We start from the raw sequence: 15,658 nt of genomic DNA, 5'->3' as shown, positions 1-15,658 counted from the left end.
ACTGCTATCACAACTGAATGAAATGAGAAATACAGTGAAGTGGCAGTGAATGGGGGGCTATAAGAATGCAGGGGACAGACAGTATCAGTGACAGCACAAGGTGAAATGGTTTCAAACTGAAAGATTTAGAGTGGATGTAAGGAAGAAGCTGTTGTCAATAAGGTGGTGAGGCACTGCATAGGTTGCACACAGAGGTGGTGATGCCCCATCACTGGAGACACTCAAGGTTAGGGGATGGGGCTGTGAGCACTGATGGAGATGTGGATGTCCCTGTGCACTGCAGGGGAGTTGGACCCTGAAAGGTCCCTTCCAACTCAACCAATTCTATGATTCCATGAATTCAGAATGAAAATAAATGAGGTAAAAAAAACGGATGTACAAACGAAAGACAGAACACAGAAAATGATGTAGCTGCAGTGCAATTTTGCACTGAGAACAAGCACCCTAGCTAACAACAACAACAAAAGGACTAAAAACGTCTAAAATATCAAAATGGATTTTAGTTAGGAAAACATTTTAAGTGGGAAAAAAGTACATTTATGAATTTGCTGTCAAGGAGTTTTCTCTACAGACCTAACTGGTCCCACTCCTCCAGATCTTGTTTTAAATCCCAGGTGGTAAATAGGAAGGTGGAATACCTTTGTAGCAAGCAAATATTAAAGTTTGTTAAACATACCAGAAACCACCCTAATCTCTGATAATTGTAATTGTCCATGTCTATATATGGCCATGTCTAAATATTTATACATATAGTATTTTCTTGGGATTTGATCTGGCCCTAGAACTGAGGGTACCTAGAACATTCCATCAGGACACTTTTTGCCTTTTTTCTTTGACCTTGTCATGATTGTGGACCTTAGTTTGGGTGGACAATCAATTGTTGAAAGCAAAAACTGCACATCCAAGCCACCGCACAGATTCAGGAGCTCACGGGATGGAACTAACCCACAGCCATAAAAAACAGCTCTCCTTGAAAATAAATGGTGATCTCTTGAACAGTACCAGGTGTGGTAAGAGAAGACAGAAGAAAACTTTTTAAGGAACCCTTTAGAGGATGAGATGACAAATTGACTCAAGCTTTTCATTCTCACCCATTTTGTAGAAAATCTCTATATCTGCATGATAGAATGGTATCAATTTAAGGACATTGGCTCAGCATATCAGAGATGGTTCAAAAAGAAAGCAAGACTCAACAGAGGGAAAACGTTACCATGATAAGCATGATAAAAACTCTCAGCAAAGGAAGAACCATACATAACATTATCCATTCCTGATCTCTTGTCCTTCAAAACAAACTGTAGAAGAATGTATACTACACACAAATTAAGGTACCACATCTGTCACAGGACTAAGTCCCTTCCCTGACCAAAGAAGTGTGTATTCATATACACAAGTTTACTTTGGAATCACTAATTTTATTACCTGGCTTCCTAGAGATTATGAGAAAGTCCTGCAGTCATAAAAAAAGTAACCTCACGTACAAAACCATACTCACTCTTACTAACTCTGGTTTGCTTCACAGAATTTCATTAGGGAGCTGTTCAGTCCAGAAGCTGGAGCAGATCGCTAATTATCCAGCTCAGCGATCACAGTTATGTCCTGAAATGCTAAGAACTGGAAGCTTGCTGTCCTTTTACATTCACCAGGAAGGTCATCCATCTTCTAAAAGCTCAAGAAATAATTCAGCCGCATTTATTTTCCTTAATTAAAAACAGTTCACTTCTAAGTAAGAAGATACCTGCTGTCTGTCTCAAGCTGGACGCCAATAATCTTGAAATGCCAAAGATCACTGGCCATTAAAAAAAATCATTTTGCCTTTCAACTCACATGATCACATAAATGAGTTTGTTCCAGTCTGAAAAATGTGATTTCTTACCCAGAAATACAGCAGCTCTACCAATCTGCTCTCCAATTTCACCTAACATAGGATGTATCTCATTGACATTCATTCCTGAATCAACACTGAGGTTGTCCTAGGCTTAGCAGTAAGGTGGGAGCTCCTAAGGGACTGCTGTAAATAATGCCATCTACCTGCCCAAGGAAGTTAAGTAATAGAATACTCAACATATGAGGGGAAAAAAAAGAAATTATGTCAGGTATTTATAAAGTGAGGTCCTAAATTATTTAGATGAACATTCTCATTCTAAATAATATATCTGAATAATGCTACACTTCAGATTTGTAGTCAATTAACGTGGCCTCTAAATAAGACCCGAGAGGAAAGAATGTGCATTCGTGTGTGACAAAATTAAGAGGAGTGCAATATGCTGACTCTTTCACATTGCAAAGTTACACAGTCAATATGCATGAGCAAGAAACTGTAAATACTGTTAAAAGATACTCTGGTCACATCACAATTTAAGAATTTAAGCAATTCTTACTTAAAAATAAAACCAAAATTTATTTCAATAATGTTTTAAGATACTACACTTGGATAGCAAAGAATAATAGGCATTTGCAAAGCGTTTGTATGGAAGCAACAGAAACCTTTTAATAAGAATCAGATAGAGCATTTAAGTAGTAGTGCTGTTTCTCACAGCATTCCTTTGTGAAATGCTTCCTGAGACGTAATGAAAAGCAGTTATGATCAATGATCCAGCCAAGGGCTGAGCTGAAATGCAAGATGGATTTATTATACAGGTTGTATACCATTGCCTATGGTTGCAAAGTGCAAAAAAAAAAACAAACCATGCTTTATTCAATGTTCTTACAGTTTTTATAGGAGGCTAGATAGAGACACAATGCAGATGGGGGCAGTGGGCAAGCATATACTAATATGATCAATCCCCTGACACGTGTTAGGACTGAGCAATTCAAAGGATAGCACATTATTTGGTCACTAAAGATTCACATCCCAAATAAATCCCTGTCCTGTTCATAAAAAGCCCTATATCTTCATCAGAGTGACTAACGAGTTGGAGTGCCACTATCTTTAAGGTCCACCTGCATGTTTTCTGAACACTGACCATATGAAAATGGAGGCAACCAAAAGTATTGGCTGATACCTCAAGGCTTCGCAGTCCAATTTCATCAACAAAGGAAGCTAGAGAACGCTTAATAGAATCCATTCGGTCACACAGAAACAAAACCAGAGCTCAGAACCTTCACTGTTAGCAAGTGCTACTCTTGGGAACACATATTTAAATAATGGCAGTGTAAGTAAGAAAAGAACAACAATCCTTACCATGGGAAGCAGTATGAGAGTGAAGAAGCAGTTCTTCCAACAGATGGCCATCTTTGTCTCTTGACTTTGATCTTTAGTCAAGCTTAGCTTCTAACAGAGATAATTAGGGCTGAAGTACACACTCTCTGCAGATCTTCTTGTCAGTGTCTTCATGTCAAGACTCAAACCTCTGCAGTGAAAGAGAAAAATGATTATGAATATAATAAACATGGAAGAGGTACAAGAAAGAAACAGAAAGAAAGCAGAGACCACGACACTTGAACTGAGTTACATATATCAGAGGTCAGTCATAATTGTCTGATTTGCTGTTATTACAGATCATCTAGGGTATTAAATTTGAAGCCAAAGAACATGGCTGTATGATCAGTAGCTTGCATCATAGAAAGTGCTGGAAGAGATTCTCTAACAGCAGCTCTATTGTATCTATAGGGAAGGAACAATGGAACATTTTGAACTGTTCAGAGGGTCTGTATGCTTCATTTCTGCAGTCATGATTTCACAGAATCACAGAATCAAAGAATGTGTATGTTTGGTGGCCCTGCTAGGCAGGGGGGTTGGAACTACATGATCCTTGGGGTCCCTTCCAACCCGGGTGATTCTGTGATTCTGTGATTCTGTGAATGGCTTGGGTTGGAAAGGATCTCAAGGATCACGGAGCTCCAACCCCCCACCAATGCAGGGCCACCAACCTCCACATTTCATAGCAGCCCAGGCTGCCCAGGGCCCCATCCAACCTGGCCTTGAACACCTCCAGGGATGGACAGGGCATCACAGCCTCTCTGGGCAGCTGTTCCAGCACCTCACCACTCTTCTGTAAAGAACTTGATCTTCTTAATTTCAGTAAAGGCTCAAAATCGCGACTGAGGGTTTTTTAAGAGGCTGTACAACTTGGTGATTTCTTCTCAAAGATCACTGGTCCAGATAACAAAATTCATGCCAAGAGTTGTAAAGAATCTGAGAGCTTTTTGAAGTAAGAGGAATGGGAAGGAATGAATTGTGCTCTTAGGCTTAGAGATCTCACCTTGATGCCCTACCATCATGTTTTAAAATGAATTTGCCCATTACCTGAGATGGAACCCCTTCATTTTAACTCTACCTTATAGACCTCTTTCCTCTAAGATGAACTCACTTCGAGGTCTTCTGCCTACAGAAGATTAGACACAATTTGTTTTCTTAGGAAGGTATGGGAGTTTAGCCCTTGGGCATGAGCTGTGCCACACCAGTTTGTCTCAGGGACAGAGAACTACCCTTATATATTTTGTTTACATCTGTAAATGAAAACTTTGAATGCAGAGGTGCTTTTCAAACTCTTATTGTGTGATGCAGGTTTTCTATACACCACCATTCATCACCTATGCAGGCATAAACATGATTGACATCTTCCTAACAAGAGAAATGTTTATAAAGGTAAGTAAATGTTTGAGAATGGAAAAACAAAAAACAAACAAAAAAAACCCTCATAGGTACAGGACATGTAAACAACTACAGAAACAATAAAACACTTAAAAATCAGAACGTGGGAAAAAAAGAGAAAAGGCTGAAAAGAAAACAGACCGAAGACAGAAAGTAAATAAAGAAGTGCCAAAAGCAAATGTGAAAGAACTTTCACAGTCAGTGGGTACTCCATTTGTATATTAATTGCAACATACAGCCAAGATATCAGCATTTAGAAAGCAGAGTCTTTCAATTAAAAAAACAGAACGGAAAATTAAGTTCTCTTTAGATTTTTGTCTTCTCTATCCAGACTCTGACTAAATGGAGAACAATGATTCATAAAATTCTCTCTGATCTGCCTTCTTCCATCCTCACTCGATCAGTCACTCTCAGTCCACTCTGGTACTGAATTTAATTACTTAACTGCATTTCTGATGGTTTATCAAATAATGAAGGATTGATAAGATCTCAGTTGAGGAGGAGAATACATCCATGGTGACATTCAGTAGTGAAAAGACGGAAAAAGAAAGTCTCTGCATTAACAGAAGCAACAGACAACCAGGCAGCCACATTAACAGACATTCGGATTTGAAATTACTTCTTGATAATTTGGAACTCCAGCCAGAAAGGCCAGAGAATGATGTGGAGATTGAGTTTTGTCCTTGGATTTTGCCACTGTAATGAGTCAAAAACAAGACTTAAATGCAACGGTAGAGTGGGAGATGGTTGACTAAATGGATGGAAGGATAACCTGTGGTAAAGTGGTAACCCTTGGAATACACTCTTTCCAATGGTTGAAGATCCAGCTTTACTTTAACCTGGCATTCACTAGAAGAGTGGAAAAAGGCTGCCTTCTATTTTCTTGCTGTTAGCTTCAAAGAAATTTCTGAAGATGTGAGAACATCTGCTAACCATTTTGCTGTGTTTCTTTGACATTTTACAGAGAAAAAGAATCAGCTTCATTTTTTTTTTGCCTTCAAGGTAGTCATGGAAACCCACATCAAGAACTGGACTGAGGTCTCTGTGTCATCCACAGAAGCCCAAGCATTTTTTTAGATAATAGCAACCAGGCCTATGAACCTGTGCCCTGGACCTCCAGAGAAATCTGTATATAATGTGTAGCAGCTCCTGTTGTGTTTATCACACATAGGTGCAGAGTCAACCCATTAGCAACAGAAGGATAATTAACTCACAAATAAGTACATTCAGCCAATCATTATGAGAAAAACTTTTCAGAAGTAGGGACAATGTCTACGAAGCATTTCCATCTCCATTCAGTACTGCGAGAATAAATACAAATATGAATACAAGGCTTTCCTTTTTCAAGTCTGAATGATCAAAAAGACTTCATAAAGCTGCATCACGTAGTTTCATTTGTAAACTGGAGATGTTAGTGCTTCATGTTGTTGTTTTATCTGCATCTGCTACCGCAATTAAAATCTGTGAAGCCAGAATAGCCCACAGCACAAGGGTTGCACACATGAAGGCAAAAAATATTATCCTTAAAGGGCTTCAGAGAATTATTTCAAGCACAGCTGAAACACGGGGATTACAAAAGACTTGTTGGGGGTCTACTGATGGCTTAGGAAAGTCATACACCATCTGTGAAAGAGATTCATATCTCCACTGCAAAAGTTTTCCATGCCACAGCAAATTCTTCATGTTACTCTGTGAGGAATAATGAGTCCTTAAGGAGAAGTTTGGAAGAGCTCTGGCAACATGTTTTGCTGCAAGTGGCCATTTCTTTCTCCTGTTTAAAAAAGGACTCGAGTGTCCCTAGGGCTTACATGGACTACATGTTACAGAAGCCTAAATGCTGGTAAGAAGTGCCATGTGTGCCAACCCAAGTAGGATGCGCCTACTCACAGGTAGGTATAAAAGGATCACATCTGTAAAGACTGAGTTCTCACCATACCAAGTAATAGATAAAATTGTTATACAGTAGCTCAAATGAATGCAGGATGAATGAAAGAGGATTTCAGTCACTATATGAAGCAGTTATAAGCTGCGACTGAGATCTCACCCAAAAAAAAAATCAGATCTGCTAGGCTCCTCGTTATGGACCTCCAGGATGCATGCCAGAGGTCTGAAAGGAAAGCAATAAATTACAGAGCTGACCAACAGTGGCCTTGACCAGAGGTGATGAAATGTGAATTCTTCACTTAATTAATCTTAATTCAGCATCTGGTTAGGACTGCCCATCTCATCCTTCTCCTGCACCATATGGGAACAGTACAAGTGCAGAAATCTGAAAGGTTCTGAGATATGCAAAATCAATCACAGTTCTGCAGATTGCTTTGCAGCAGAGTCACACATTCCATGCAGAGTGATCTCAGCACTTCTCAGTGGCATGAGGAGTATTCCTCTATGCAGAATACACCACGGATGGAGAATGATGATGTGTAAAAGAAGCAACCAAGAATACCCCAGCCATCACCAGTTTGGCCCTCACACCACTCCATCAGTGTTTCTGAGTTCTCCCCGGGGAAGGGAATTCCACGGGTGATTTTGGCACGGCTTTTGCCTGATGAACATCATTGGCTTAGATATGAACAGATGGTTATATAATTGATAAATTGTTTATCACCTGTAGGCTGTCAATATAAGGTGTGGAATTCAAAGCATTTTATCATCTCCCTCCAAAATTACCCCAATGTCATCTTCCTAATATATATTAAAGAACATGGTGTGAACCTCTCTCATGTCAACTGAGACTCACACAAGCAAGAAATAAACACAGACAGAGAAGTAACCCTTCAATGACCCAGGTCTTGTCAGCTAAGTTTAGAAATCTAGAAGACATGTACTCATATATGAGCTCATTGTCAAGTCTCTTTTTATAAAATCAAGGAAGTAGACATAGGAACAAAGCAATTTGTCTGACCTATTTTAGCTGTCTACTTTAAACATTCAACTCCTATCCCTTGAGTATAGAGGAATTCTTAACAGCTAGCTCATATGTTGACATCTACATTGTCAACATCTATATTTGGATAGAATAATTTCACCTCTAGTCTCTTCTCCAGCAATATAAAACCCAAATAGTAATGTTTGAGTTACTACAAAAGATTAAGAACAAATTAGTTTAATATGGTGTCAATAAACTGATGCTGAGATATTTAAGGTAACAGAGAAACTAACGGAAAACTTAATACCAAGTAAGTCTCCTAGAGAGCAAGAGCACTAAAATCTCCCACACAAAGTAGACAGCAAATAACATTCTTATAAAGGCAGACAACAAGAACAGCACGTCTTTTCTATTATTTCTGATAAACCACTTATTATTTTTAGCATTTTAAATATTTGGGGGATGTCTTGTTTTATTTACATTGAACTTTGTAAATGCACTGAGGTTAATGAACCTGCACAGACTTATAGAACCTGAGACTACAGCTCTATCTTTCCCTTGAACACCAAGAAGACATTTATTCACCTTTCTCCCTCTGTGTGCCAAATGAAAAAGTCCCTGGAGTCCTTGTTTCCTCTCAACATGCCTGTTGTCAGTGACAAAACAGGCTTTGTATGGTAATTACATTGGGGGCTTAATCAAAGAGATGGATTTTCAGAAAGCTTTTCCTGCTACAGGGGACAGGCCAGCCCTTCCAGATACACCAGAATATCTTGATGGCATCAGCCAGAAATGCCACACTTCTGAAAAAGCTGATAAAAAGCAACCTAGCAGGACTGTGCACAAGGAAGGATCCAGCCAGAGCTCTTAACACGTGCACTGATGTGTGGGTCTTGTGGGAAAATATTCATTGGTGGCATGTGCAAACAGGTTGTGTCTTCTAACCGTACCTGACCACCTTAACAGTGAAAAGCTTTGTTATGGTAAAGGTGAATTTCCTGTATTTCAGTTTGTGCTTGTTGCCTCTTGCTTGTTGATTGCCAGTAAGAAGAGCATGCCTCATTCTTCTTCACTTGCTCCCATCAGATACTTCTACACGTTGATGAGACCCTCCTGAGCCATCTCTTCTTCAGTTTAGCAGTCCCAGCTCTCTCTCCCTCTTCTTGGATACAGCACTCCATCTGTACCTCACTTAGGCTAAAGAGAGAGGAAGGATCATCTTCCTCATCATGCTGCCAGTTCCTGTTGTCATGCAGCCCACCAAGCTGTTGGTCCTCTGCCACAAAGTCACACTGCTCAGTATCAAGCTGATGACTACCAAGAACCCCAGGTCCTTTAACACTCCTTTTCAACCACCTGGTTCCCAGCCTGTCCTGGTGCATGGAGTTGTTCCATCCCAGGTACAGGACTTTGCATTTCTTTTTCTTGAGCTTGATGAAGCTCCAGACTTGCTGAGGATGCACTGTGCCCTTTCATTCAGGTCATTCAAACATTAAACAGCTCTGAACCTACCTGCATCTTTGACACAGTTCAGTTCAGTCTACCTTGTCTCTCTTTACAGTCCACAGAGTAGATTTAAGCATCCTCAAGAACAATTCCCATATCTTAATGCTATTTTCAGACAACGAAAGTTACTGCTTTGACACAATCTATATGCATCTACATATATATATTTTCTCTTTACTCAGTCTGCTTAGGATAAACAAAGAAAATTCCATCTCTGAAGTTTAAGACATCAAAGTGCGAATGGTAAGCAAAACTGGGTGCTGATTTCTGTCAATATCATGGCCTTTTCTTCCTTCCAGTAGTATCTTTATTCCTTCTGTAAGTACAGTCTATTAATTTATTGCGTGTTTTACTTTGGCTGCACTCAATTATAATTCTGGTAGTCTTCTTTTTTCTTTTCCTTTGCGTGGTTTTGATTAAATTGAAATTCCCTGAAGATGTAAAAGTGCTATAATTGGTCTTTACAAAGTACACTCATCATCTCTATACACCCTATTGGCTCTTCTATTTCCTAATCCTCTAACTTTATAGAATTTTCTTAACATTTCAAGAAACTTCTCAAAACCATTCTTGAACAGGTTTACATAAGCATCCCTCAGCAAATTAAGGAAAGATATTCCAACTAACACCTTCAAAATATCTGAATCAATTCTCAATCGTCTGGATTATTCTAGTTTAAATCCCTGTGGTATTCATATTACTTCTGGGAAAAGACCACATAATCCTCCTAATTCTTTTTTCCTCCTTCTCAGACACAGCATAGTTTTTTTAACTTACAAATTATTCTCTCTCATATGACATGCAGTAAGCATATGCATATTCATCTTGGTTCACATCAAATCTATGGCATTATATTGAAGTTTTGGTTCTCTTTTGTTTCCAGTAAGTCAAGTTTTGATGCCCTGCATTTAGCACAAGCAGAGAGATGCACAGGAGATTACTAAAGAACAGCAGAGGTATGGAAATCTGTTATGTTCAGGTAAACCCATCATGTCTAGGACACTCAGTTCTGATTTCAGCTGATACCTACTTTCTGTAAGGGTTAAAATCTTTCTTCAATAAAGACATTATCAAAACTTGCTGAAAATTCATATTTATTATATTCCATATATTTGACCATCAAGCCCAGCTTTTCTTGAGCTTCTAAAGTCTACGAGTTTCCTCAACACAGTGTATGAAACCAACCCATACTTTGTTTGTTTAAACAAACTTCACATAAAACTATATGACAATTCTCCTTAATATTATGATGTTTAAACCATACAGGTATGAATGGACAGCAGAATATTGAAAGTTAAGGAATGTTCTGGGTATCTGAGCATATTGACCTTCTAATGACTTTAGAAGTCTCCAGTGGAAAGTGGGAAAGGTACAGGCTTCCAAGATGGGCACAAGTGAATCATTTATCTATACATCAAGCTTTTCTAGCTTCTTTTTGCAAGTCATCACCTCCGGACTTCAAAGTAGAGACTATGGGATATAATTCATAACTCCCTTTGTACAGTTGCTCTTAGCAGATCTCCCATATAACATCACCTATAAAATGTAACCAGCAATTCTTGCCTTGGTTGGGATTATTTTCTCTGTTCCACATTTTCTTTAACTAAAGACTATGGATCATTACGGAATCACAGAATCACAGCAATTGGAAGGGACCTCAAGAGATCATTGAGTCCAACCCCCTGATAAAGCAGGTACCCTACAGCAAGTCGCACAGGTTGGCATCGAGACATGTCTTGAATATTTCCATAGAAGGGGACTCCACCACCTCTCTGGGCAGCCTGTTCTGTGCTCCGTCACCCTTACCACAAAGAAATTCTTCTGCATGTTAGTATGGAACTTCCTATGTTCAAATTCTAGGCCATTACTCCTTGTCCAGTTGCTGCACACCACTGACAAGAGCCTAGTCTCATCCATTTGCCTCTCACTTCCCTTTAGATATTTATAAACATTGATCAGATCTTCTTGCAGTCTTCTCCTCCCCAGGCTGAACAGACCCAGGTTACTCAGCCTTTCTTCATTTGGGAGATGCTCCAGGACATTTATCATTGTTGCCCTCCACTGGACTCTTTTTAGGAGACCCCTGTCTTTTTTGAACTGGGGAGCCCAGAACTGAACACAGTATTCTAAATGCAGCCTCATAAGGCTCATAAGGGCAGAGAAGAGGCAGAGGATCACCTCCCTCAACCTGCTGGCCATGCTCTTCTTAATGCACCCAACTGCACCCAGTTTAATGCACTCAGCTGCAATGAAATATTTTTGAACTACCACGTATTTAAGAAGCATTAGTCAAAATAGAAATATGGTATGAGAAGCTTTCTCTTCATCATCACAGGCAGGTCAATTACCCTCACAAAGCATCTGTAATGTATGCAGCACTTCAGAACTAATATGCATCTAATACGAGATCATAAAGGTAACTACATGCTGCTCCATTCCAGCAGAGCTTTAAGTGCTACTTGGCAAGGTTCTTTAAAAGCATTACATTATAACCAGTAAAACGTGCTCCCCACCTGGCATATCAAAATTTTGCAACAACTGCTTGATCAATTTGATTTCCTTGATAGGTCATCTGCATTTCCTTTCCTAACCATAGCTGCATCTATTGCTCTTTCAGATTGCACTGGAGCTCATATGGTCCCTGCTAATTCATAATCAACACTGCCACTGGTCTCTCTGATTTGAACCCAACTAGCTAGCTAGAGGTCTGCTCAAAAAACACCACTCGAATTCTTCTGTTCCTTGCATTTTCCAAGTTTCCTTCTCTGTGTCTGACAACTACTTACATACCTTCCTCTAGAATTGAATGTATGGAAATAGGATATCAAAAGGATAGGCAAAACACAGCTAAGGACTATAAAAGTACCACATCTTGCCAAGACTGCTGTGAACAGCCAGTGTTGGGCTGCAAGAAAGACTTTGAAACCCTGGAGTGTGTCCAGGGAAGGGCAGTGAAGCTGTGGGGGTCTGAAGCACAAATCTTATGAGGAGCAGCTGAAGGAGTTGGGATTATTTAGTCTGGAGAAGAGGAGGTTCAGGGGAGACCTCAATGCTCTCAACAACTGCCTGAAGGGAGGCTGCAGTGAGGTAGCTTCCTCTGCCATGTAATTAGCAACAGGACTAGAAGGAATGGCCTCAAGTTGCACCAGGGGGGATTCAGGTTGGACATTAGGAAAAACTACTTCTCCAAAAGAGTGGTCAGGTGCTGGAATGGTCTGCCCAGGATGGTGGAGGAGTCACCAACCCTGGAAGTGTTCAATAAATGTTTAGATGTTGTACTGATGGTTTAGTGAAAAATACTGGCGATAGGTAGATGGTTGGACTGGATGATCTTGGAGTTCTTTTCCAACCTTGGTGATTGTATGCTTCTATGATTCTATATACATATCCGTAATATATTTACTTAAGTGCAACGCCACCCTTAGCACCCTTAGTTAGGTCTTCTGATGAGCTGAAGTGATTATCTTGAGCACAAAGCTACCACTACTAGCCTACCTTTGCTTTCCAGACCCAAGCTAGTCTCTATGCGAGGTGCTACGTGCTCTTAGTTAGGAGGATGTACCAGGGTTATCTTTAATCACAGAATCACACAGAATCACAGAATGGCCAGGGTTGGAAGGGACCTCAAGGATCATGAAGCTCCAACCTCCCTGCCACGTCCAGGGCCACAAACCTTCCTATTTAATACTAGACCAGGCTACCCAGGGCCTCATCCAACCTTGAACACCTCCAGGGATGGACGGGGCATCCACAGCCTCTCTGGGCAGCTGTTTCAGCACCTCACCACTCTCACAGCAAAGAATTTCCCCCTGACGTCCAACCTCAATCTGCCCTCCCTCCACTTTAAACCATTTCCCCTTGTCCTGCATTTATCTACCCTTTCAAAGAGTTGATTCCCCTCCTCTCTGTAGGCTCTCTTTTAGATATTGAAAGGCTGCAATGAGGTCACCCCGCAGAATTCTCTTCTCCAGGCTGAACAAGCCCAACTCCCTCAGCCTGTCTTCATAGGGGAGGTGCTCCAGTTCCCTGATCATCATCTTCATAAGGCATTTCATCACATAGAGAAGTGGTTCTGCACTTGGTGACAGACTCACAGATAAGATTCAGTCACTGAACTCCAGCACTTGCACAGCCAACTCATGTTATCTCTGACCTTTCCCACTGGAAAGAAGAAAGCAATAAAATAACAAATGAAAGGGACATATCAGAAGGTGGTAAAATCAATAAGCAATTGCCTGGTGACAGAGAAGATAATGCATGCATGACTTTGGTCTGACATATGTTAGGCACCGGCAGAGGGATTTTTGGAGGTCTGAAAAATCGCCATGTTCAGAAAGGATGACCAAATGATCTTTCTTTGCTGTGTATGTGCAACTCCTCATTGTTTTTTTCCCTTATTGTTATTTTCTCACAAATACCAGAGTTATTCTGAGTACAACAGCTTGTACTTCATTGAGTGCTTGGACTTAGCAATCTGAAGTGATGTCCCAGGTGAATACCCGTTGGCTTCTTCTGCAAATATGAACAACAACACAGAAAGATTTCATGAGTTCAATCTATCTCAGTGAAAAAAAGAATGCATGTAATAAGTTTCCTGACTCCTCTCTGGATTGAAAAATGATTCCTCTACTTTGTTGACTCAAGAGCATATACTGCTCAGTTGTCAGGGAAATGTCTCTCAAAACAGGCCTGGAACTGCAATCCTGTCTATTCTGTTTTAAGATATATGAAAAACTTTTTTTTTTTTTTTAATTTTTGGCTCTGTTTTTATAGAAGAGTTTCATTCCTACATTGAAAGATAATGTTAAATCACTGTATAAGCTCTGGTAAGTTCCATAATTCCTTTTTCTTCCATCCCTGTGTCCTATAGTCTTCCTTTTCTACTGTACCTTAATTGGCCTAAGATTCACCCAGCTGTATCCCATTTTGTGGCTAATGGTCTCATTACATTTGGACAATATTAAGACCTTCCACAGCATGTGGTCTTGCAACACCCATGACAGAATTCACATCACACAAATTCAGCTGTCTGAAAGTGAAACATCTACATCTACATTGGATTCTCTTGGCTCCCTTTAGAGCGAACAAAAGATGAACAATTCACTCCAGCAACACGTGGGTCAGCCTTGCTCTGGAACAAGATGTACTCGTCTTGGTAAACAGAAAAGCCAATAAAGCATAAAACCAGTTTGGTTAGCTTATAAGAATCCTGGGCTTAGTAGGGACAGTGCTGAGCATAACAGAAGTATAAACAAAGGAGGAAGAAAAGCAATTGAAATTAAAATCAGTGTATGGACAGAACCCAGCAAGAGAGAAACCCCGCAAGCATCTTCCAGAAAGAGAAGGATAGTAAAAAAAGGCTGCAGTTCAATGAGAACACTGCATGATCTGAATATCTGAAATCTCCCACTCAAACAGAAAGGCTGCCCAGGGAGGTGGTGGAGTCACCATCCCTGGAGGTGCTCAAAAAATGTTTAGATGTGGTACTGAGGGATGTAGCTTTGTGGGGAAATACAGCTGGTAGGTGGAGGGCTGAACTGGATGACCTTGGAGGCCTTTTCCATCCGTGGTGATTTTATGATTCCATGATTCTAAGGCAGATCTCGTTCCTTTGGAATGTCATAGAAAGAAGTGAAAGTGCTGGATTCTTCTTGCTTTCTTTTTTTCCTTGACACGCTTTGCACTCTGTCTCACAATGATGAGAGAATGCTGCAGACAATACCAGGCCTTTCAGTGAAGTTCATTTTTTTCTCTGGATTGTTTGCATAGGGAAATAATAACAACAATAATAATAATAAAAACAGGCACTGCAAATGCTTCTATAGCAAACTGGAAATTACCCTAATATTTCAGATAATATTGCAAAATTATTCCATGCTACGCAACTGATTTTCTAAGCCATCGCTCTCAACACTTACTTACAATGTCTCAGCTGAGATCCAATTTCAGAGTACCTTAAAAAGGTGCAAAAGCAGTTACAGCCTCACAGCTGTAGCAGTTCTTATGAAAATTACGTTTTAAAAACTAAAATCTAGACAATGTAAATTTTCCATTTGATTTCCACATCATTGCTTCACTATTACTCTGAATAGGGCAGCACTACTACTGTCCTAGAAAAGCTAAATGTAAATGAGTGGAAGTGATTAATTCCCACAGAACCACCTTCTCAGCCTGTGATTAAAGTCAATTATGTCTGTATTTGTCTTCATGATCTGCTTGTGGATTTTGATGTGACAATTCTAATAGGTAATTCAGCAGAATCTAATCTTAATTAAATACCTGGGAAGGATGGAACAACACAGGACCAAAATAGTTTACTACAAACATACTTACACACATAAACATCTGCACAATTGGAAAAAAAAATGCTGCTGAGATCTGATATGCTCTCTTATTACCCCAAGAAGTTTCTAAAAAAAAAGCTCAAACCCACAAAACAAAACAAAAGAAACCCACTAAAACACAATTAGCACAGATTAGCTGTATCCGTTATTTGCTTTGATTTTGTTTCAGTGAAACCTCGGTTGATTACAGCAGAATTTTCTTTATATAAAGCATGAAAGCTGCATGAACAGGAGTCTGTAGGATCTTGGAAAAGTGGATTATTCTGCTGTATTGAATGTGGCAACTGAGATGAAAGCTAAAAACACTGATTATGGATATTGAGATGTGTGATGCATCAGTTT

General features: G+C 39.8%; 1 protein-coding gene across 11 annotated transcripts in view; it reads right to left on the bottom strand.

Annotated features, from left to right (window-relative positions):
* ADCYAP1R1 (ADCYAP receptor type I) overlaps positions 1-15,658 on the bottom strand; it is a 130,532-nt gene that overhangs the window by 92,068 nt on the left and 22,806 nt on the right. For all 11 annotated transcript variants that reach the window (XM_048951615.1, XM_048951619.1, XM_048951618.1 and 8 more), the window contains one exon: positions 3,185-3,353. In XM_048951615.1, the coding sequence (XP_048807572.1) occupies positions 3,185-3,235 (51 nt within the window). In that variant the 5' untranslated portion in view covers positions 3,236-3,353. The remainder of the gene's footprint in view (positions 1-3,184; positions 3,354-15,658) is intronic.

This window comes from Lagopus muta, chromosome 7 (assembly GCF_023343835.1).
Source record: "Lagopus muta isolate bLagMut1 chromosome 7, bLagMut1 primary, whole genome shotgun sequence".
NCBI classification, from domain to species: domain Eukaryota; kingdom Metazoa; phylum Chordata; class Aves; order Galliformes; family Phasianidae; genus Lagopus; species Lagopus muta.
Note: the sequence above shows the minus strand (reverse complement) of the source record. Positions and strands in the feature narration are given on the sequence as shown.